The 22,796-nt window shown below is 47.0% G+C and overlaps 1 protein-coding gene across 1 annotated transcript in view; it reads right to left on the reverse strand.

The window, feature by feature from the left end:
* LOC8043238 (nucleosome-remodeling factor subunit BPTF) overlaps positions 1-22,796 on the reverse strand; it is a 98,523-nt gene that overhangs the window by 40,908 nt on the left and 34,819 nt on the right. Inside the window, exons 9-13 of the mRNA XM_029989921.3 lie at positions 21,705-21,844; positions 19,478-19,696; positions 15,836-16,135; positions 11,025-11,255; positions 2,167-2,319 (exon numbers count right to left, since the gene is read on the reverse strand). Of these exons, the coding sequence (XP_029845781.2) occupies positions 2,167-2,319; positions 11,025-11,255; positions 15,836-16,135; positions 19,478-19,696; positions 21,705-21,844 (1,043 nt within the window). The remainder of the gene's footprint in view (positions 1-2,166; positions 2,320-11,024; positions 11,256-15,835; positions 16,136-19,477; positions 19,697-21,704; positions 21,845-22,796) is intronic.

A 22,796-nucleotide genomic window follows, 5' to 3' on the forward strand; every position in this document is an offset into this window, starting at 1 on the left:
CCGATAAGAGCTGCAGGCCTGGCCGCAGAGCCCGCACGGGCAAACTCTGGAGAGGTGGCGAGGGCACTTCACGAGAGCATGTGCTCAGCCGTCGGCCGCCACCTTGGCAGTGGGGAAACGTGGTCGTCCACGCCACTACGCCACAGACAAACTAAGGGAGCAAAAGATTGAAATTCATGCTTTCGCATTAACGACTCGTAAGAAGTGCTTAGGTGTCCTCGAAATGTTTTTTCTGTTGGTTTATTTTTACTAGTTTCTTTATTTGTTTATTTTATTTACTCTTTTTTGCACCCAAAACCCGCCATTCTAGCCGGAATGCTTGCACTCAAATAAATTTACCCTTCCAGACAAGCTGCGCTTGTAGCTCAGTGGCCATAGTATCCGACTGCCACAGCACAAACCCAGGTCTGAGCCCTCTGGGGCTCTAACTTTATATATAACCCCTTAAAGGGGCCCTGCAATGACATTTTTAATGGTTTTTAATTTGCACCGAACCTCAGCGCACCAAACATAGTAAGTAACTTAATGAAACTTTTTTTTTCTGGAATTTCGCTTTATTTTAAAAGTTATAGGCAAACTAAAGTTACAAAAACAAGCAAAAAATAACCTCCTTCGTGACATCTTTGGCCGTTTGAGTGGCCATGAACTAGAGGAGGGATAGTGAGCTCAGCGAGCGCTCATAGCTGCCGCACTCCGTGTAGACGGTTCAAGAGGGCGCCACTAAAGCATGTTCCGGATAGGCTGTATGAAGCGGGCAGCAAAGGCGGCTCGCATTGCCTTTGCTGCGTGATTAAACAGTGATTTGGCATGACACTTCATTCACCACAAACGACAGCAAACACGGGGTAAAGTTCAGTTCAGAATGGGAGCCACTTCACGCTGCCCTACCGCGAAACGGCCAAACAGCAAGCCAAACCTGCGCCGAAGGCCTTCGGAACGCTCGGAACCGGTCGGATCCTCGAGTCCGTAAACGACCGCAGCGCCACCGCGTACATCCGAGACCTTTGTACGCTCGCCGCTCGTTGGAGCCTGATCCCACTATTGCTTTCTAGTATGCGCCGCCTTTTTTACCACTTGGTGGCGGGTATGTCGACAGGTCATTTCTGGTTTCCGTACTTTATAAACTGCATTTGTTTCTTTTCTGATCTAAAATACTGAACACTACTTTCATAAATAATTGAAACGGTTTGCGCCACTTATATTTTGTATTTCGACTAAAAAGAAGCTTTTAGCGGCTCTGACCAGTAGTAAGCCCAGGACCAAATACCTCACATTTCGCGCGCTTTCAGTACCGCGGGTCGCCCCCGTAGGTGGAGCAGGTTTCCGCGTCGTCCAGTTAAAGTATGACGCACTGATATTTAGTTACTCTCTCCATGCCCGCTGGCTTGCCCAAACCCCAAGAGATGTGGAAACTGCAAAAAAGGTAGACGCTTAAATATGTTTACAGGGCCCCTATTGTACATAATACCCACAGCGCGTCACTCTCGTGAAACCTGCTACAATGCTCGTTCATGACTATTTTCTCGTAAAACACATCCCAGAAAACATATTGTGTGGAAAGTCCTCTGTGCACCCCCGCAATACACAATGGAATTGGCAGCCGAAATGAACCCGGTCCAGACCATACATAAAACTGCTAGAGCAGAAACATGCCCATGGCTGTGTTCCAAGTCGACTGCCGACAGGGATGCAAGGCATTTTGGTTTCCACGCTTAAATTCTCTGCACACTCTAGATGCACTCATTGCAAAACAGCACAGACTAATCATACCCAGTGACCATGACATACAAACCACAAATTGCTGGCTAAATGCAGAGCAAACCAGTTCAGATGCAAGCACATCAATGTGTAGTGGCAACACTGCGGGGCTTAACTTTACGAATTGCTATGTTCCCAGAACTCTCCCACGAAACATAGTGATTGACATGTAAGACACAAACCATTCCAGATTGCTTATGGAAGATGCCAATAAAACCTAAATCGGTGGACGGAAAACCTTACTTAGTGGACGCGGAAACCTTACTCAGTGGACGCAAAACTTGGTGGACGCGAAAACTTATTCGGTGGATGCAAAACCTTATTCGGCGGACGCAAAACCTAGCTCGGTAGCGACAGATGCAAGAACTTACCGAATGACGGGGGCATAGAAGTAAACGATATTCTCACCTGCTGGACAGTGCAGGGCGTCTTGAGGACGCTCTGCAGCTTGGCGGCCGGCTGAACGCCACACGCCTCCAACTTCACCTCGACCTTGGGAACGACCGCGTCTGCCTTCGTCTGCCCGTTGTTCAGCACCTGCCGGTTGTTGTTGGTGACCACCTTTGGAGCAGAAAGGACCGTGTCGGTATTCACAAACCGTAGAATGCCAGCACTCAGCTGCATTGTAACTAGAGTTCCGTGCTGTTTTCGGTGCACACCGACAGACCCTGAAAAGTAACCCCTGAGCCAGCCGATCGAAATCGAAGAAAACCGATAAACCCCGAACTGGAGCTGAACCCTGAATGGGAAAAGGCCGAGCATCAGGGGAAAAATCTTTATCAACTGCTTTTTTTCCTGCGTTGTCCCAGAACACAGCTCACACTGAACCCTCAGCGGGGCTACTTCTTTCTTCGGGAACCAAAATCCCTCTCTCGTTTTCTTACCTTGTTCGTACCAGGACATTCTTCATGCATTCGGGTCACGTGCACATTCCCTGGTTGTTGGGAAATCCTAAGCCCGTGCCCTCATTTTTGTTCAACCTAATTTAAGCTATGATAAACCACAATTTCTCGTACAATACACACGAAAAGAAGGGCCTTAAAAAGACACCAAATCTGGGGGAAAATAATCAACCCTGAAAAAACAAGACTGATTTTAGTTGCTGCATGAAGCTATGTTGTGCTGGGCAAGTGCTGGCGGACCCGCACATCTAAGATGTTGTTGTCTGCTCGCACAGAGGGGGCATCTTACAGAGGTGCACATTCATGGTTTAACTTTTGTAGATGTTCGAAAGTGCATGACTGGAGGCTAATGAAGTAAAGCAAGGCAGGTTAGGTAAGGATGGCTCGAGGCCACAGCGGTCTCGAGCCACCCTTGTCATTAAAGGACTTCAATCAATCAATTCTCCATATACGACTATCCTTCTAAAAAAAGGTTGCGCTAGAGCTACCTAAACATTACGTCATGCAGCAATTTGAGGAGCCTAAACTATAGTTGGTGGAAAAATGACCGCATCTCCACGTGGTGAATGATGTTGATTGGGGCGAGGCTCTGGTGGTGCTGATGATACTGATTTTATTGTTCATAGGTAGTGCTGATGGTGCTGATTTTGTTTATTGCTCATAGGTAGTGCTGAGTTCCGGGTTGCGTTTCGACTTCATTATTACTGCTTTATGGTCGGTGAAATGTAAAGCCAGTGGTTCTTCTAGCGCAGGGGTTCTCAAACTGGGTTCCGGGGAAGACGGGGGTTCCACAAGCTGGTCTCATGGGTTCCGCGAACACCCAAATTGCAACCCACACCCCCATGCCGCAGGCTGCGTGGCAAGACCATGCAAAGCACCTTCATCTCACTTTGTACTGACATTGCGATTGATATGGTGGGGATATATGGGAAGCAACACAAGCAAAATTGCCTACAATTGTGCATCTGTTGCCTCTTGGTCGGCAAATATGGAGGGGGGGGTTCCGCGGCAGTTTTTGAGGCTTCCTGGGGTTCCGTGAGGCCAAAAAGTTTGAGAACGCCTGTTCTACCGGATCAGCTTGAATCCGCTAGAAGCCGTGGAAACGCATCTCCACCGCTTAAGTCAACGGTCCATGTCAGAAAGAGAATGTGTGGTATGGAACGTGGTTATGCTATACGCATTTGAGCATTTGACCGCAGCGCCCTCTCATCTATAAACGTTGAGCAAATGCATGCAAACTTTAACGCGATTATATACGCATTTGACCGCAGCGCCCTCTCCTGTATAGACGTTGAGCGGCTACATGCAACGTTTCATCCATGACAGAAACCCCAGCTCTTGAGTTACTACCACATCTCAGAGCCCCCTACTTGTCCCGCAGTCGCGGCCGAGTGGTTAAGGCGATGGACCAGAAATCCACTAGGGTCTCCCCGCACAGGTTCGAATGCTGTCGACTGCGCAAACATTTTTTCTTTTGATGTGAGCACGGACGCCGGCCGGACGGACGGACAAGGCTAAATCCTAAGGAGCTTCGCCCCTAAAACTAAACCCTTGCCTACTAATATAAAGCGTCACGTGTGCCACCGCTTACGGACCATAAAGCCCAACCACGAGTGTGGCTCCCGTTTCTGTTTCGGCGCTTGCTTAGCGTTCTCTCTAGCAAATGGCAAAACCACCCCTGTTGCTCCATCTACCTTAAGGTGAGACATTGGTTCTAAAATGAACTATTTTATTTTTGCAGCTATTCTAATGAAACTAACTGTGCATGTGTTTCTTCTTCCTCCATTCAAATATGAAATCAGTTTTAAAATATCTCAATTAGTTTTCAAGTTAAAAAAAATAGCGTTGCCTGATTTGGTAATTTTTTACGGGTCGTTAAAGCCATTTCCAACAAAAAACATTTTTTTTTATTAATGTAGATGCATAGCTAGAGTAGAGGTCTGCCATGCATTATAAAGCTATTTAAATTTTCACCAAAATTATATTATTATATAAAAATTGGCTAATTATGCCAATTATGACATTAATGAGGTCACATTATTTATCAATTTTTTTTGGCAGTCTAGACTGTACGAAAATAACCTTACTCCGTAGTCCAGTCCTTTCAGAATAAAACGGTACAGTATAGACCACTTACAACGTAACCGCTTATAGTGCAGGACCGGGTATAACGCAGCTTTTTTAAACCACCGGTTCGCCTCCCATAGGACTCCATGTAATTACATACCGCTTAAAATGCAGGCGCGCGAAGGGAAATACTGGTTATAGTGCGGTTTTCGGAACAGCCCGGCGACCGCGCCGACTGACCGACGCAGAGAGCACGCTTCCCTGTGCGACACTAGATAACGGCGCGAGCCGCAACACGCGGCACTCGCGGGGCAAGGAGGGTGCTCGAAGAAGCGGTGAGAAACAAAGAGAGAGAGGCTTCAGTTGCCATAGCGACGGAGGGAAGCAAGCACGTGTCGTTCACATGCGTGCGTCCCTCCGCAACCGCAACGACAGGCCAATCGCACGTCGAGGAGAAGTGTTCGCGCGCGTTGCATGCCGGTCGCGGGCTGGCTGCTTCAATACGCAAACGTGGCGTCGGTTGTGATTGTCGACGTAAACGGCGTGGTTCGTTCCGCGTAAAAGCGCTATCCTTGACTGAATTTTCGCTGTGTGTTGCTATGATAACCCAGCACGTACTAGAAGGGAAGATCCATCTACTCGTGCGGCGATGTCGTGGCGGCACTCTCAAGACGGCAGAAACGCCCGTGTCGTCGTGTTCGTTTACTTTGACTACAGTGGTGACTTCTGCATTTGTGTTTTTGAACATCGCCCGGATTTCTTATTTGGAGCATTTCATGCCTGTGCTAAAGTTGAAGGTATTACCGGCGCATACCGTATAAATAGGGTTCTGCGTTTTCGGTTTCTATTTTCTCAAAATTCGGCATACTTTTTTCGGTGTTTATTTTAAAATTCAATTTTCGGTTTTTTTCGGCGTATATTTATGCCCACCAAAATTTATCGGCTTTTTTCGGTGTATATAAAATAAACACCAACGGACACCGGATGAGATGATCCTTGTAGCTCTGATATTTTATATCACTCAATTAATAACGGCACAGATATATTGAAAAAGAAATGGACACTTTATTTCGCAAATGTGTGCAGCTGTAAAGAATCAATAAAAAAAACAGAAGTAAAAAGAAATCAGATATGACGCCTATGCCCAAAAAACATGGAACTTCACCTTCTGTTTACCAGGATTACGTGCTCTTATTACAGTACACACGCATGTACTTTCCCAGGTTCTCTTCGTTGTTCCGCACTCTTTCTTTCCTGTTAATATGACACTGAGCTTCAAAAATGCCCTCTCAACGCTAACACTGGACACTGGCAGGCTGAGGAGATGAAGCGCTGCCTGAGTCAAAATCGGCCAATCAACCAATTGTGAGCACCAAAAGAGACACGGTGCGACGTTTTGAAGCACAACACAACATGCAGAGCTTTCATCAAATCAGTCTTCCTTACAACGAGTTTGAAAACACGCCCGTACATGGCGAAGTCATGGGGCATTTCGGACTTCCGATCGATGTTGCGCACAATAAACCAACACGTCGTGATGGCATCCGTGTATCCCATACATTCGGAAACGTTTCGATAGACACTGCCGTTCCACTTTTTCGCGACGGCTCTGCGGTACGACTGGAAGGTTAAAGTGACTGTTTCCGGTCAAAACTGATTTTCAGAAAATGGATTCGACGTACTTTTATCGGTTTTTATCGATTTAAATCGAAAATACCGAACCTAATAACTGACTTTTTTCGGTTAAAACCGAATTTCCGAAATTGAATTCGGCGTACTTTTATCGGTTTTTATCGGTTTAAACCGAAAACTCCGAACCCTACGTATAAAGGATGCGAATTTTCACGCGTTTTCATCACCGGAGAAAAGTGATTAGGGTTAGCAATCCTCAACGCTAGCAACGTCCGTCCGCAACCCGCGACGCCGTTAAAGGCTGGGCCAGGCAAAAGTCGCTCATTACTTTCAAAATGTGTGACACACTTGAGAGAGAAGTGTACTAGTCTGGTGAAATAAAGACTTTCCTAAAACTAAGCTTTATTTTTAATCTAATATAAAATAAATTTGATTTACAATGGTAAGTTGTCTCATGGCATGTATTTTGGCCTGAAAAATTGATGTTTTGGTTATAACGCGGTACCGCTTATAGTGCGGATTTTCGTGACTCCCGCGACATACGTTATATGCGGTCTACACTGTATCAAAATTTCCCAAATGCTACGATAAAAACCTTAAGAAAACCCCCATAAGGCAAAGCATGTTGGCAAAAAACACGAAGATGAGAAAATCGAAGTTAAAATTTTGACATTGAACATAGAAAATTGTGTGAAGAATGATAAACAATAATTGCCATCAAGGTGTAGTGCAAGTCTTCCTGAACAACTTGACATAAAAAATTACGTAATCCATCCACGGGGAACATTAGAAAAAAAATTTGAAAGGAGTAAAGAATGAGTGAAATGTTGATAAAATTGCATTGGGAGGAAGTGGGTTCTCTAAAAATATTTTTTGCTTATTGGTATATCTGTGATTTTTTGCATGCTCCAAGCTGTGGCGCGCCACCGACCCGCACTGGGTCCGACGGTAACTGAATGCGATCCAAACGGGATCCAACTTCATGCAGTAGCGTGTCCGTGGTGTGCGTGCAGCTCCCATTTTGGTACATTGCGTCCGCGCTACATTTTTCAGCACCAACAGGTGTAGCGCCAACGAAATTCGTGACATTTCTTAAATCGACGTTGCACGTCCGCTTCGGCTGCGAGACAAATGAAATTTTACAAGATCGACCGCGGCGTAACATACCCTTCACGAGTCGGTCTGAGCGCTTCTGTCGAAGCGTTGGCTCGTGCATAGAAACGGGCGAAACACAGAAAAAGGGAAGCGGACATGCCTGCACGCTAGTTGATCACAGCTCAGTGTCCCCAATCGCGATCCTCATACAAAGAGATGAACTGTAGCAAATGCGCGTCAGTCGCGCCAAAACCCATACTCAAACTGAGACCAAAACCAAGAGTCCAGAGCTACTTGGCGTAATAATATAGTGCCATTAGCTTCCTTCCTTCCCCCCCCCCCTCTCCCCTAACTTTCTCTTCATTGCCTCAGAAAGTTGTCACCGAGTATAGCAACCTTCTCTACAATCAAGCGTCACCAGCTGCTACAGAAGGACGAATCTGCCAACTACAGTCGAACCTCGATATAACGAACTTCAATGTAACGAAATCCTCGATTTAACGAAGTATTTTATTTTTCATAATTTCTTGCCCATAGATCCCATGTATTTTTAGTCTCTATATAACGAAGTCTATTTTGCTGCTATTTCAATATAACGAAGCGCCATTGCCATAGAAGGCAATAAATAAATCAACTCTAAAAAACAACTTCGCAAAAAAATTGTGGTTAAAAAAAAAATTATGCGCAAACGCGAGCGCTTGATAGGTTACTTCACGGGGACAGGCCTTCCAACGTTCCTAGGCTGCCCGAGGATGCGGCGCCGGTAGCGCCGGCGAGGCATGCGGCAAAGCGGATTCCGCGGGGCTGGCCAGAAAATGCCGAGCAAAAAGTTAACACGGCATAACAGCATCACCACTGACATTCACTGATCATCATAGTCCACTGTACCGCGGGTAGCGCGGGAGCCAACTTCAGCGGGAGAGCGACGTGATGACGCGAACGCGCGACCGCACGGGCAGTGCCATTAGGAGAAGACCGAGAAGACCGATTATCGTCTTGCGAGCGTGATGTAAAGCAAAGGCGCAAGCACACTGTGGGCGCAAGGGGGCAAGTAAACTGTGCGGTCAAGAGTGCTGTGTAGGTTGGAAACATTGGCACCGCCTAAACTAAACAGCTTTATTTTTTAACCGGGCGGTTCACTCACGTGCTTGCTGCCATAAGGAAACGTAAAGTTCTTTCTTTGTATGAGAAAGCAAACGTTTTGGACGCCATCCTGAAGAAACCGCCGAGATCCCGAGCACTCGGGAAGTGCTCGACGCAGTGGACGTACTGAGGAGGTACACGGCGTCGCATGGGCAGCAAGATGCCGTGCAAGCGCTCTGGGCGCTCGAACGCCGTATGACGCCGCTGCTACTGTCGGACAAGGCGCCGAAGGCGCAAGCAAAACTCGCGGACTACTTTGCCCCTAAATAAATGTCATTTTCGGTGAGTTTTCATACCCGTAAAATGTTTCGGAATTTTTTTTTTTTTTTTCGCATGCTGAAGCCAAATTTCGATTTAGCGAAATTTCAATGTAACGAAGTAAATTGCGAATTTTACCGACTTCGTTACATCGAGGTTTAACTGTAATACCACAGCATACGGGGTCTGTCCCAAAACTTCCCGGAATGATTTTTTGTAGTTGGCAACGCCGCTTGGCGGGGCGGGGCTTCGGTCGGAGAAGTTAGAGTGGGACCTAAGCTTCGAAACGAGACCGGTCTCAGTTGCCTGCGGGCAGTTGTTGAGGCAGGTCACGCTCCGCGCAGAGGTATCTACTGCATCGTCGTCGAGAACAAAAATGGACCAGTCATGAAGCAGCGTTATGCAATCAAGTTTTGTGTGAAACTGGGAAAAAAACGGGGCGAAGACGCTCAAAATGCTTCGGAAAGCCTACAATGTCGGAGCGATGAAACAAAGCCAAACTTTTATGCGGCACAAGAGTTCCGGGAAGGTCGGTAGCCCGTCAACGACGACGACCACTCGAAACGCCCGTTGACATCACAAACGGACGACTCGGTGCAAAAATTGCGTCAAGTTTTGGACAAGGACAGGCAATTAAGTGTTTGGATGACCGCAGAGGAGTGTGGAATACCCAAAAGAATAGTTCATTGCATTTTAACGAAGGATCTTCAAATAAGGAAAGTCTGTGCGGAAATGGTGCCAAAGTACCTGACGAGTGAGATTAGGGAAGAACGTTTGTTGAAGTGCCAGGAATTGCATGAACACTACAAAACGGACCCAGAATTGTCGGAGAGAGTGATCACAGGGGATGAGAAGACGTGGAATTTTGAGTATGATCCCGAATCAAAGCGTCAGAGCAGCGAATGGCACACCACGGAAACTCCTTGCCCGAAAAAAGCAAGGATGAGCAAATCGCGAATCAAGGCAATGCTCATCACGTTTTTCGACAGAAAAGGTGTGGCTCACAGTGAATTCAAGCCACAGACACAAACAGCCAACAAGGAGTTTTACTGTGAAGTGCTTAAACGGTTGCACAACAGGGTGTGACGAGTCCGAAAAGAAATTTGTGACAATTGGATCTTCCACCATGACAACGCGTCAAGCCACACCGCGCTCATTGTCTTCGAGTTGCTGGCCAAATTGGGTGCGGCAACCGTGCCCCAGCCACCAAACAGCCCCGATCTGGCACCACCGGACCTCTTTTTGTTCCCAGGAATCAAAAGAACCCTGAAAGGAACTCTGCATGGGACGCTAGAGATGGTACAAGCAGCTGCGACGACCTCAATGAAGGAGGTTCCCGCTGACAGCTTCTAGGGTGCCTTCAATGATTGGGTGAAGCGTTGGAAACGGTGCATCGAAGCAGGGGGAGAACACTTTGAAAAGTTTTGAAGATATTGTAAACTAATATTGAATAAATTATTTATAGAAAAAAAATTCCAGGAACTTTTGGGACAGACCCTGTACTCATTGTCATCGACTGTGCTTTGGCTGTACGTGCATGCTCGGAGCTAGGAAGCCCGCGCCGAAGGGGGGAAACCGAAAGGGACTGTGAAATAAACTTAGGGCTGGGATAAATTACGATTTCACTAACGCACCTCGTTTACTGGACCAAAGGAAAGCTAGTACATGAGGGTGGAAAGTCAAAAGCCTGCTTTTCGAAGAGGAAAATTTGAAAATATGACAGACTCTTTCCTACTTTCTTTTCTACGAAGCCCTCTGCCTTTTCGCCGCGACACATCCACAGGGCCCGGGCACGTCAGCCGAACCCAGCTCACGCGTTAAGAGTGAGCACCGCGTCGCTCAAACGTACGCACTCATTGGCGATTGATCCGTCGACAGACATTTGGATTTGCATCTGTGGCCAACGAGTGCTGTGACGGCACTAGTCGTCACTCACGAATGACAAGTTCCACAATTAAAAAGCATGGTGGAAGCACGGAGTCGTCGCACCCGGTGCCCGAGCACGTCGCGACCGCGCAATTTCTCGCTTCTCTTTTGAGTTGAGGATTAAAGCTGAGGAGGAAGTTGGAAGATTGTTTCATGGTCCCTTGAATGATCACCCTGCCATCCTTATCCTTTTGGTGACAAGAGGCCAGTAACCCAAAGTCACAGCGAAGCACCACCCCTCACCTTTACCACGGTGCGCTGGGGCATCACCACGGCGACCCGGGCGCGGCACGCCGGCGAATAGCAGAGCACGCTGGCTCCCCCCGACGCCCCTTGCCGGCAGAGCGGCGAATAGCACCGCCTGGCCTGCTCGACCGCGTCAAAGGACGCCTCGTCCGCGCCCACCATGCCGTTTGGGAGAGATCGCCCGGCGATGCCCGCCTTCTGCGGCGGGTCGACCGACTCCACGTCCACCTGCGGGAAAGTAAAAGGTCGGTGACCTTCAGATACAATAGCCATACTCAATTACGAAAACGAAAGAGGGAGATTGAAGACGGTACGGACGACACATGTCATCTGTATCCTCGAGTATTCCCCATTTTTCGTAATTTAGACACCAGTGCCCTCAACCATCCACATTCGTACTTGTCAACTTCTTTGTGCCATGTCGTCGAGCCTGACATAGTTTCCCCACCGCTGCAGCATCACGACACTGCAAGAGCACGTGGCTATGTCTTGCTTCTGACTTGCACACGCTCCCGTGCAAAGGAGACGTAAGACACAGATGCACGCCTGCACGAGCAGCTTTGACAGCCTCGGAGCGATGGAAACTTTGCTAGCCTTAACGATATGGCACAAAAAATAGACGCCGAGCACGGTCAACAAGACGCTACGCCTTCTTCCAGGCTGCTGGCAAAAGATATGCAGAAGACAGCATTTGGAGTCCTTTGCGCCACTTCGGATGTGCATCGAGCTCGCCACTTTCGACCCGCCTCTGTGTGGCCCTCTCTTTGTGCCAATACAGTCGCCGACCAATCTTTCGGACTCGGAGGGGACCCCGAAATTGTCCAAGTAATCAAGCGGTCCGAAAAATCGATTTCAACCAAAATATAAAAGTTCTGCGCGTATTCCGCTGCATATTGGCCACTTTCCAGTTGCTTGATGTCAATTTTAAGTTTTCATGCAACTTACGCTTTATACTGTTCCCTTTTCACTTGTTTGTTCATCTGTTTGATCACGGTGCTGCACCTTGTCGGCACCTTCGTTGGCACAAACAGCAAAGTTGAAGTTAGCGCCATTTGACACTATTTGTAAACCACGTTTAGTCCACAAAGCTCGCTTCAATACTAAGCCTATCGACAAAAAACCGTCGCGCTCAAAGACCACAAAACGGCAGACAGCCGCTCTTCTCGCAGTTGCAGACGAAAAACACTGACCACGAGATGAACTGGAAGAGCCACAAGAATGGGCAGCTGGCAGCCATGTTAAATATAGCGGAACCGGAAAACCCGACTATAGCCTCAACCTAGCTTGGTTATTGTGTAGGACATGGTATCAAAGCTACAGGGCTAGATCAAAACAATCAAAATGGCGGTGATTAAGCTCGCAGCATTGTTGCTGCGGCTGTTTTGTGGCTGTAAACTGAGTAAATCACACAAATTATGTCCCAAATATCACGCAATAAGCTTTATGGCGCCCGAAATTTCGGTCAATGTTATATATTAAAGGGCAACTCCGCTTCATTTTTGGTTTTGAAGAAACAATGCAGTCTTCTTCAGTATCGCCTAGGAAGACCACACGTCAAATATTACGACGCAGTTCTGTCTAAATGTTTCTTAAACGGTCCGGCAAACTTTGCAACTCGCCAAGTTGCCGAAATAAGCTGACTCGAGCGGGCGAATTCAGGCGCAACCAACAGCGCAGTCAAGGCTAAGGCCTGGGCGGAGCCAACAGTGAGCTAAACGTCATCATCATGGCCCCCTTTTGCTTGTTTTTACTTCTCCGATCGAGCATAGCGCATGACGTCAGCAACGTTGCCTCTAGGCGTTCAGCGGTGTCCAGGTGATTGGCGTACGCGCCTGCGCAGCGCGCTTCTTGGGAGCAGACCAACCGCCCGCCTTGGTCCCGCCGTTACCGCCGTCTTCCGCGTCACAACCACCGTCGTCGTCTCACCGTTTGTGATTATTGCCTCTCGGAGTTTCGTCCACACTATGGACACCACGTGCGCAGAGTCCCAGACTTGTGCCGCAGTTGTGCAGACGTCGTCGAATGCCATAGACACCAAAACGTGGCGAAGAGTGCGGTGCAGACGACACTCGCGCCTGCCGCACGCCCGCCCCCATCCCGCCCGTCGTTGGGCCGAGGATCACGTGACATCTCTTACCACGTGATGGCCATGTACTTGGCGGCCCGAGGCCAATGTTGCCGGACAGAGCCGAAGTTTCGGTTTTGATTTCCGCTCGTGTTTAAAATTAGATTTAAAAATATATATCCCATTTTTCGCGAAGCAAACGACGTGGTGTCTTTTACTAGGTCTTTTTAATTCGAAATCACTCATTATCCCGAAATCTTCGGAATTGAGCGGAGTTGCCCTTTAAGGGGGGACACGGCTCCTTGAAACAAAAAAATAACAAAAAATTCACAATTTTGAAATTATGTTTTTTAATATCTACAGGTATTTTCACATCTTTTTTCAAAGTATTATCGCAAAATACGCCCTATTTATTTTGGGGTATTGATTTGAAGTATCTAAACGGAGATGCTTCCTCTGAAAACAGCAAAAAAAAAGTACAATTTGACCACCAGTAGCTCGAGAACAATGCGATAGAAGGGGGCCATCTTGGTCTCATTTGAAAGCTCCGCTCCCTCTCTTTCTTCTTCCGCCATTCACTATGCTAGACAACAATTGGCCGCCGAGAACGAAGCACAAATAAAAAACTAAATCTTGCCACGCGGTTGGCTGTTTCGGATCACGTGTGCAAATGGCGCTCTCTCACTGGCCGTTAGGGTTACGCAGCGTCTGCTCGTTGTTTCCGATCTGCCATCTTGTTTAATTCTCGTGCGCGTCTCTGACCATGCCGATCACAACAACTCCACGGAGAAAGTTTCACACAGCCCACAAGTTTGGAAAAAAACGAATAAAGGGCCCGAGGAAGCTAATCCCCGGCGCAGTTCAACTTCCCGCGAAACTGAACGTCGACAACGAGGTGCGGGAGCCCGAACACGAAGATGTCGCATCGACAGTGCCGTCGACATCCTGACTTCAAGCAAGCTAGTACGGCTCGACATAGTGATGCTCAGCGCTTCCGAAATCGACGAGAAAGAAAAAAAAGCCGAGGAAAGACTAAAAAGCTTTCGTCGACGTCCGCTACGACGCGGAAAGTTGGGGCGATGTCGAACTCATAGAATGCGATCGCGAGTATGGACTTGCAGTAAAACTCAAGCTATGTTGCAAGATCTGCGGGGATGTCGCATCCGAGTGGAGTTTGCCGCGGATAGCAGTAAAAATCTGTCCGTGAACGTTTTTTGCTGTTTTCTCGAAATGAACTTTTTGCGCAGTTTGCTATTTTGGAGAAGCCGTATCTCGGCCTGCACACAACCGATCTTCCTAATTCTTTCTTTCTTTGGTAGGTGTATAGGTGGGGTATCCAATAAGGGGTCTAATTGCATCAACCTAGGCATCAGTATTTCTTGTTAGCACCTCCAATATAGATTGTAAAAATTAATTTATGAACTGAAAATTTAGAAATGCCGTAAAAATGTTATAAATAATCATGGAGCCTTCATTTATACCTTATTGGATTCTGTAGACCTTCTAGTTTACAGAGATATATTCCTTTTTTAGTTTTGTCTTCATAATTTTTTGGAATCTCGCCCATAAAATGTTCAAATAAAATAGTTAATTTTATCAAAACTAACCAAGCTATTTTAAAACAAAGTACATATTTGTCATCAGAATGGGTAGACGATTGTGCTCTATAAATTTCATTTGGATTGGACTATAAATAAGAGAAAAAGCTCAAGAAGCAGTGTTTCCCCTTATCTCTTTGGGGTAAGTAACTTTTCGGCGAAAACGTCAGAATTATTGGACGTGTTTGAAAAACCGGCGTCCGAAAAATTGGTCGGTGACTGTAGACCGTTTTTAAAATGCCGTCGAGCAACACTGGCGTTCACCATTTCTCGGGCAGTGCTCGCGATTGGATCCGAGCCTGGACTGTATGCAAGCAACCCTCACATACAATGCATTCCAAGAGTACGTGCCCAAACAAGGGTGGACTCCGATAATTGCCGTAGCATCTGCTAGATGGAGTGCACTTTTAAAAAGGATCTATTCTTCCTAAATTAAATCGGTGTCTAACCGTATGGCAGTTTGCGTTTCTCCGCTCTATTACGTTGAGGAAACGCCTCCCGCTAAACTTTCCGGCAAAATTAACTCGGTGCGCCATTGCATGGCAGTACGGGTTTTCTGCTCAATGTAGCTACCAAGCCACGACTGACAGACGCAGGCAGTCTCGCACTTTAGTGTCCCTAGAAATGCCATTGCTTTTGAAAACGAGCGCATTGATCAACACACTTCACGAAAAATTGAGCAGTGTTATGGCAAAGCCTTTGACCATCGCGTCCATGCACCATGGGACGGTGGGTTGTGTGAACAAAAGTGTTCAGAACAAACTAGACATCTGTTTTGTTCCAACCGCCTTTGTTTCGTTCCATTTTGTTCTGAACGCGTTTGTTTCTTTGACGTTACTATGACGCCAACTTTTTATAGGATACACTTTTTTTTTTTTTCCGAGAGTACAAAAAACCCAAGTTTACAGCGGGTTATTAACGCTCTGGCGTGGCTCAATGGTAACGCGCCCGCTTTGCACGCTGCGGGCCCAAGTTCGATTTCAGCGGGCGCTTTTTTTCGAGGACTTAGCAACATTAACAACAAAGGTCAGACACCGTCATCTACAACATCAACGACGAAAACAAATACAGCCTCAACAACGGACGTCATTTCCAGTGGTGGGAGGAGCCCGCAACAACCATCGCTGCAAGAGCAAACCACCGACCTGTGGCTCCACCTTGACGCGTGCGGCGGCCGTCTCGGCGAGCCGGTCCTCGAGCTCCTTGAGCTTCATCCTCCGGTCGAGGAAGCCGTCGATCTTGGTCGGCCGGGCCACCTTGGGGTAGAGGGTGCGCACGGGCGAGGAGAGAGACTCCGACACGTCCACCAGCTCCACCACCATGGCACGCGAGGCCAGCATCGCCTTGAGCAGCGTCTCCCCCGTGATCTTCACCTCCCGCGTCGCCGGCTCCTTCGGGGGCTCCGGGGCGGCCTCGCCCGTCTCCATCTTCACCTCGCCGTCCGCCTGCAGACGGTACGCAGCGGAGGGACTGTAAATACCGACCTCCCAGATGCAACTTCTCGGAATTCTTTGAGAGAGTGGTTCGAATACAGCCCAGTCTCGCGTAAAGTAGTTCCAGCTCTGAATCTTGCCGGGTAACACGTTGGTAAACTTTCGCCCTAGGTCTTTCTGTGCGCAAGGGGAGTATTTTCCAGCTTGCTCGGTTCTTTTGCATCGCGACTGATTGCTCCAGCCGGAATACCGTAAAATTCCGAGAGATGCCTCATCCCCGAAAGATAACCTGCCTCCAAATTTTAACTCAATTTCCCCACCCCCCCCTTTTTTTTTAACACCGTAAGATAGTTTATTTTCAGTAATTGTAGTGTTCAGTATTTTTTTACCTTGATGTAAGTGCGCCCAGTATGCTATGCGAGGAATAAGCAAACATTGCTGCCTGGTAAGTACAGTCATCCTTGCTTAATTTTAGAAAATTAATTTTTAAACATTTTCTTAATGAAGGAGATGACAATTAAAACGGAGGTTGTTTATGGAATAAACAACCCAAATATGTAATTTTCTAAAAAAACTGTTTTTTCACAATTTTTTGTCCCTCCTTATTTTATAATTTGCAGAATTCCCAATTATGGAACCCGTTAATAGTGGGCACTTGAATGAAGTGGGCTTTTCCACTGTACTTTAAGGTGAAGTAAACACATACATTTTCCCAGAGTTTTTCTTTGAAAATACACCTGCTTTTCTTTTTCATTCCTTAACAACGGGGAAGAAACGTTGACAATCGAAACACAACAAATTCAGTAATATAAAGGGTCTCCCGTGCGCACATTAACGTGAAAATATGTTAGTACATGCACCTATACGGTGTGTTTCATAGTATGTTTACTGTTTACCCCATTACCAAAAAGTAACCCACCCCAATTTTTTGCTTGACTTGCTATTTTCTATTTAAACACCGCAAGATAGCCCACGCCTGGTAATCGTAATGTTTGGATCAACGACGACCTTGGCGTAAATGTGTTTAATTACCCATGGCGAGATATAAGCGAACACTGCTGACTGGGAAGTTCAGTAATCTGTGCTTCATTGCCCCTTGCCGAGATAACAAGTTTGATGGAGACACATGATCTAACAATAGCATTTTTTCAACTTTTCTCGACTGCACACCAAAAGTTAGCCCACTCCTTATTTTAACCCAATTTTCTCTCAACAGTAGGTGGGCTATTTCTCGGGATTTTACAGTAGGTTTATAAAATACTATGCATGCTCCCACGAAAACGGGACACGAGGCTTCGCTAGATCAGAGATGGGATGGCAGACATAAACCTATGCGGAGCGCAAGTTCGTCTGCTTCTTTTGCAGGGGTTGTGGTTACGTCAGAACGCCGAGCTCCGATTGGTTCTGAATGAAGGGTAGTGGGTAGACCTCAAGGTAGTTTGCTTTGAGGTCTACCGACTATCTTTCAATCAGAACTCGGAGTTTTTCTGACGTCGTCGCAACTCCTGCGCAAGAAGCAGACGACTTGCTCCACATAAAACGGGACGACAGACATAAACCTCTAAAACGGGACTGTCCCGGAGAAAGCAAGACGTCTGGTCTCCCTAATAAAAGGGCATTAGCGGGTACTTTCTTTTTATGCATATAGGCCTTTATTCAGACTTGGAACGAGCAGGGGAGAGAGAAATAGACTCGTCAGTGGCCAAATAGTTCCTGGCATATGTCACCAGGGCGACTACAAAGGGGAAAAAAAAAGCAAAGCGTGGATTTCTGCGGCCCAAGTTTGTCCCCGATCATACTCACCAAGTTCTCACAGCAAGGGAGCTACTTGTCATACTTGTGCTTTTTACCCAATATCACGAAGCAACACCAATAACTAACGGTCTGCATGCAAACTAATAGAGAAAGCCCTGTACAAACTCCACGGGCTGCAGGAAGGGTGATGAGACGTGGCGGGAGACCATAAATGCCGGCCTCAGAAGAGCGAAATGTGGCCGTCGTTTGAGAAAATGGTTCAAATCTAGGACAACTTGTCTTGGTTCTTGAACTTGTATGTACAAGGTCCCAATTGCTTTCTTATTAACGAGTGTCCTCGTGTTTTTAAAACATGCATCGTCGATATTGATTGTGTCCTCCAAACTGCTATGTTTTTCGAACTAGGAATTGAACAGGAGCTGAAACCGCCAGAAACAAGCGTCATCCTACACAATTTGCAGCCTGAGATTTGTAGCTTTGTGATGGGCCCATACCAAACGTTGCAATCCATGTTATGTGCCATCAGACACGAAAACTATTCATTTTTGCGTGAAAACAAGCTTTCGAAAAATATTTTTTGGTTCGACAAACTCGTACAAATTAAAACATAGCACACCCAATACCTTGTTTTCAAGTTACTGCGTTAGAACTATAGATCCACTTTGCGGCATACAAACTGCAACTGCTGCTCATGGCAGTGGAATTGTAAACACGGTCTACAAAACTACAGGAAGGCTCGCGATAACTCAAACTTTGACATTTCATACTTCCGGTTAATTCAAAGAAATTTCAGAATTTCAACAGAAGCGTGCCCCCTTGAGTGCGCTTCCTACCGAGCACCGGTGCACTGCAAAGATTCAGCACCCGCAGGACTCACTTCCGCGGGCGTTGCTTCTCCGCGGTGAAGTTGTGCTCGGTAAGAAGTGCACTCAACGAGGCTGATGGTCCACAACATAGACAACTCTCGCTGGATGAAAAAACTTAATTTTGTTTTAAGGCGTCATTTGCTGTCCAAGCAGTCCATAATAGACAGCCTTTTTGAGGGATGACTAAACACATTTCAACAAGGTTTCATGTGTGGTATACCTGCTTATGATTACAACATTTTCCGGGCTATAGTCCACAGACTATACATGTTTAAAAGTTCAAATTTTAGCCTGTGCGGTCCTCCTACGCGTGCGCACTATACCTGAATTTTAGTTTTTCAAGGTCGTTCATTACGATAAGGCGTGACGGATTTTGTGAAGGAAAGAGTATGCTAATGATAATTTATGTATAATACAAGCTTCTTTGTGAGCTAAGAAAGCAGACATTTCTAAAGGTGTGCCATGTATAAGAAGATTTTTGTGTCTACTAAACACCAGCTGTGGACTATGCACCGGATGCAGACTATCTAAGCAAAAAGTTCCATTTTTGACCCCAAATTTGCCCCTGCGGACTGACTCTACATCGTGATTTTATCTGGCATCATGTTTAGATGAATTTGTGATGATTCAAACGAATTTGTGACTTCCTGGAGTTTGAATCAACAAGTCTAGTGTATACCCTGGAAACTCCGGAAAACTCAAAATGTGCAAGAAATTAACGGGAGCGGTTCACCTTAGACGCAGCCTCTCCGTCCGCCGGTGCGATGGCCTTGGTGGTTGGCGCCGCCACCACGGCGTCCTTGTGACCCTGCAGCGAGATGACCACCTTGTGCGGCCCCGCCCGCAGGCCGACAGTGTGTGCCGGCAGGTGGCGCACTGTGCGAGTGCAGCTGTTCCACAGCCAGCCGCCCTGGCCCGTGATGCGGTACTCCTCTCCCTTCTGCTTCCAGACCTGCGTGTGCGGCAAACGGATTTCTAACGCGTCGTCCGCAACGTGTGCCACAGACGGCAACAGACCAATAGTTTCGACGTCGTCGTGGTTCTGTTGTTCTGACGGCTCTGTCCTTGTGAAAGCTCTCATTCAAATGATTCTGTCGTTTTGACGGCTCTGCCTCCGTGACAGTTCCGTTGAGATGGCTCTGCCTTAGTGATGGTTCTGCCAATTTGACAGTCCTGTCATTTTAAGGGTTATGACAATGATACACATTTTTGAAAACCGGAGACGACGAACGAAGAAGGGGACAACACACAAAACGTCTCAAAGGGGACAACACACAAAACGTCTCTCTGAGACGTTTTGTGTGTTGTCCCCTTCTTCGTCTGTCGTCTCCGGTTTTCAAAAATGTGTAACATCAACCAGCTCGCCTGCCTACTTACCGTAAAAACCCGCATATAATACGAACCCGCGTATAATACGAGGCATGATTTGAGGACCGCGAAGAAAAAAAAAAAAGTTTTATCCGCGTATAATATGAAACAATTTAAGGACCGCGAAAATATTCCGCGTGAAATGCAACCCAGGAAGTCTTAAGAAAAACATATATTTGCGTCGTAATTGAACCTTAATCACTGTCATCACTTCCATCAGACTCCTTGTCCGATGCCTCCTCCCTAAGGCAGTCGTCTTTAGTGCCGTCGAGCACATTTGAAATTCCATACTTCTTGAAAGAGCGAGCGACGGGCGTGCACCGACGCAGTGAAAGCCCGGCGCGGCGTATAAAGCGAACAACCTAGTGTACCCAATGTCAGCTCATCAAAGTTCTCTGGCCCTCTCTTGCAGCAGCTTGATGTCTACGGCAACGTGCCGTTCACGTTGCTCTTTTACAAAGTCGCCGAGACTTGCCTCGACGTCGGCGAGCACGCCATTTTTTGGGCCTCCAAAGCTTCTTCTCGTTCCGTTGAACGGGAACAGAGCTTGATTTCGTCGTCTCCATCCGCGGATGCCGCCTTCATTTTCGGCGAATTGTCGCCCGGCAGCACTGTTGCCGATGTCTTCCGCAACCAAAATTACTTTTCTTTTGAAGGCGGCCGAGCATCGTTTTCGGCGATTCGCGCCGACGCCATTGCCTAGCCTGACCGTGGACACATGGTGGCTTCTCGGACATTGTGATTTTAATGATGATGATAGCTGTTTTGAACGCCATATTGCTACGAAACCGAAACCACGTCAAACTGCGTCAGATCGCGCCTCACAGAAGCTGAAAATTGTTGGGACCCACGTATAATACGAACCGCAAATTTTACATGGCAAAATTTGAAAAAAAACCTTGTATTATATGCGGGTTTTTACGGTACTTTATCTTCTATGACAATGACAATGATAATAATAATAATAATTTATTCACCATATAAATATGGTGGGGGCTGGGAAAAAAGCTGTACAATCAGCTTGACTGGTTTTTAGCCCCCTAAACAGGCTCACAGTGGTGGCGAAAATATATAAAGCAGGGCTGTTTCTTAATACAAAAAAAGAAAAATATATTTTTATATATATGCACAATAAGCAGTTAGTGAATGGGCATAGGGTGGTGCGAAAGTTCAGTCCTTTTGACTGTTCTGTCCTTTTCTTGGTACTGCCATTTTGACTGTACTGTCAAATAGACGGCTCTATCGTTTCGACAATTCTGTAGTGACGGTTCTGCTGTTTTGATGGTTCCGTTGTTGCGACAGTTCTGTCGTTTTGACGGAAATGTCACAATTTCGTCACACACGTTTGCAGACTGGGCAACGACCGATTCACAAGGTAGCATCCGACTGCATTGGGGGATTTAACTTCGACAGACAAGGGTAAGTAACCACAGACACCAAGCAACGCAATGCTTGGTAGCGATGGTAACTCGTAGTCACACCTCAACACTAGTCCCCAGTGCTTGCATCACGGTCAAAGACTACGGCGCGAGTTGTCCCAAGTTTCCACGTCTTGCGAATTTGTTGGAGCACGGGTTGCGTGTTTCGCTCACCTGATGCTTGAGTCCCAGGGTGTACTTGACCCAGACGCTCCGGTCCACCTCTTCCTCCATGAGCTCCCGGCGCTCGCGCTTCTCAGATTTCTTCTTCTCCTCACGCTCCGCGGCGGTTGAGCGACGCAGGCGCGTGTGACCTGCGACCCGATTGCCAGAGACTAGGTTCAAGCCGCCGCTCAAGCCCGTCGCTCGGTGCGTCTGCCGTCGTCGTCCCGACCGACAGATTACGAGTTCGTCCGACGACAACGTTCCATCCGTTCGTCTCGATCGCTCGGAACGAGCAAAGGCAGTTCGAACTGTCGAAGTTCCGGATGCGGTCTAAGAAAAAGATGGCATGAAATTCCCTCCTCATTTTCTAAACTCGGTTTTTATAAACACTTCTTAGTCCTACAAACTCGAAGGGACAAGTTCAGACAGAACGTCAATGATTCCTACCTTCTTGCGAAACCAGAGCTATAAATCCGGTTCACGAGACTAGAACTCATTATGCAGCTTGCAATACGTAAAGCCCCAGAAATAAATCCAATAATTGTACGGACAGCAGTCACAAATATTAAATGCTAACTGCCACCCAAAGCAACACGCGAGACGACACGCATCTGAGACCCGGACAGGAAACGTGGGACCTAGATCAAGGCCCGCACAGGTCCCACAAGGGTCGTCTATATTGCGCCGCACTTCGCTTCGCCCATAAGTCAGAAAGCACTCAAAGGCTGCATACAAACAGAGTATAAGTATAACTGATGTTGAAGAGACACAGGCACGAGATACCCCACGCCAATAGTTAAAAAATGCCTCGTTAACAATAATAGAAGGAAACGAGATAAGAGGTGTAGTTTTTTAAGAGCAAAGAGCAGACAGTTTGGTGTGGGCTGCGCTCCGGGTCCACACAAAATAAAGCCGTAGGTTAAGATTTCTTTCCGTCTAGATTTCTCTCGTTCGAGATTTTCCCCCTAAAATTGAGTCGGAGGTTAACTTTCGGTGTTTATCGGTATATACTGGCAAAAAAACAACAACATAATAATTGGTCATGCCCTTCATTTCTTACTCTGTAAGTGACAATTTCCTGTTCACTCTTAGGCTGACGCC

This window comes from Ixodes scapularis, unplaced genomic scaffold, assembly GCF_016920785.2.
Source record: "Ixodes scapularis isolate PalLabHiFi unplaced genomic scaffold, ASM1692078v2 PGA_scaffold6__148_contigs__length_123643588, whole genome shotgun sequence".
NCBI classification, from domain to species: Eukaryota; Metazoa; Arthropoda; class Arachnida; order Ixodida; family Ixodidae; genus Ixodes; species Ixodes scapularis.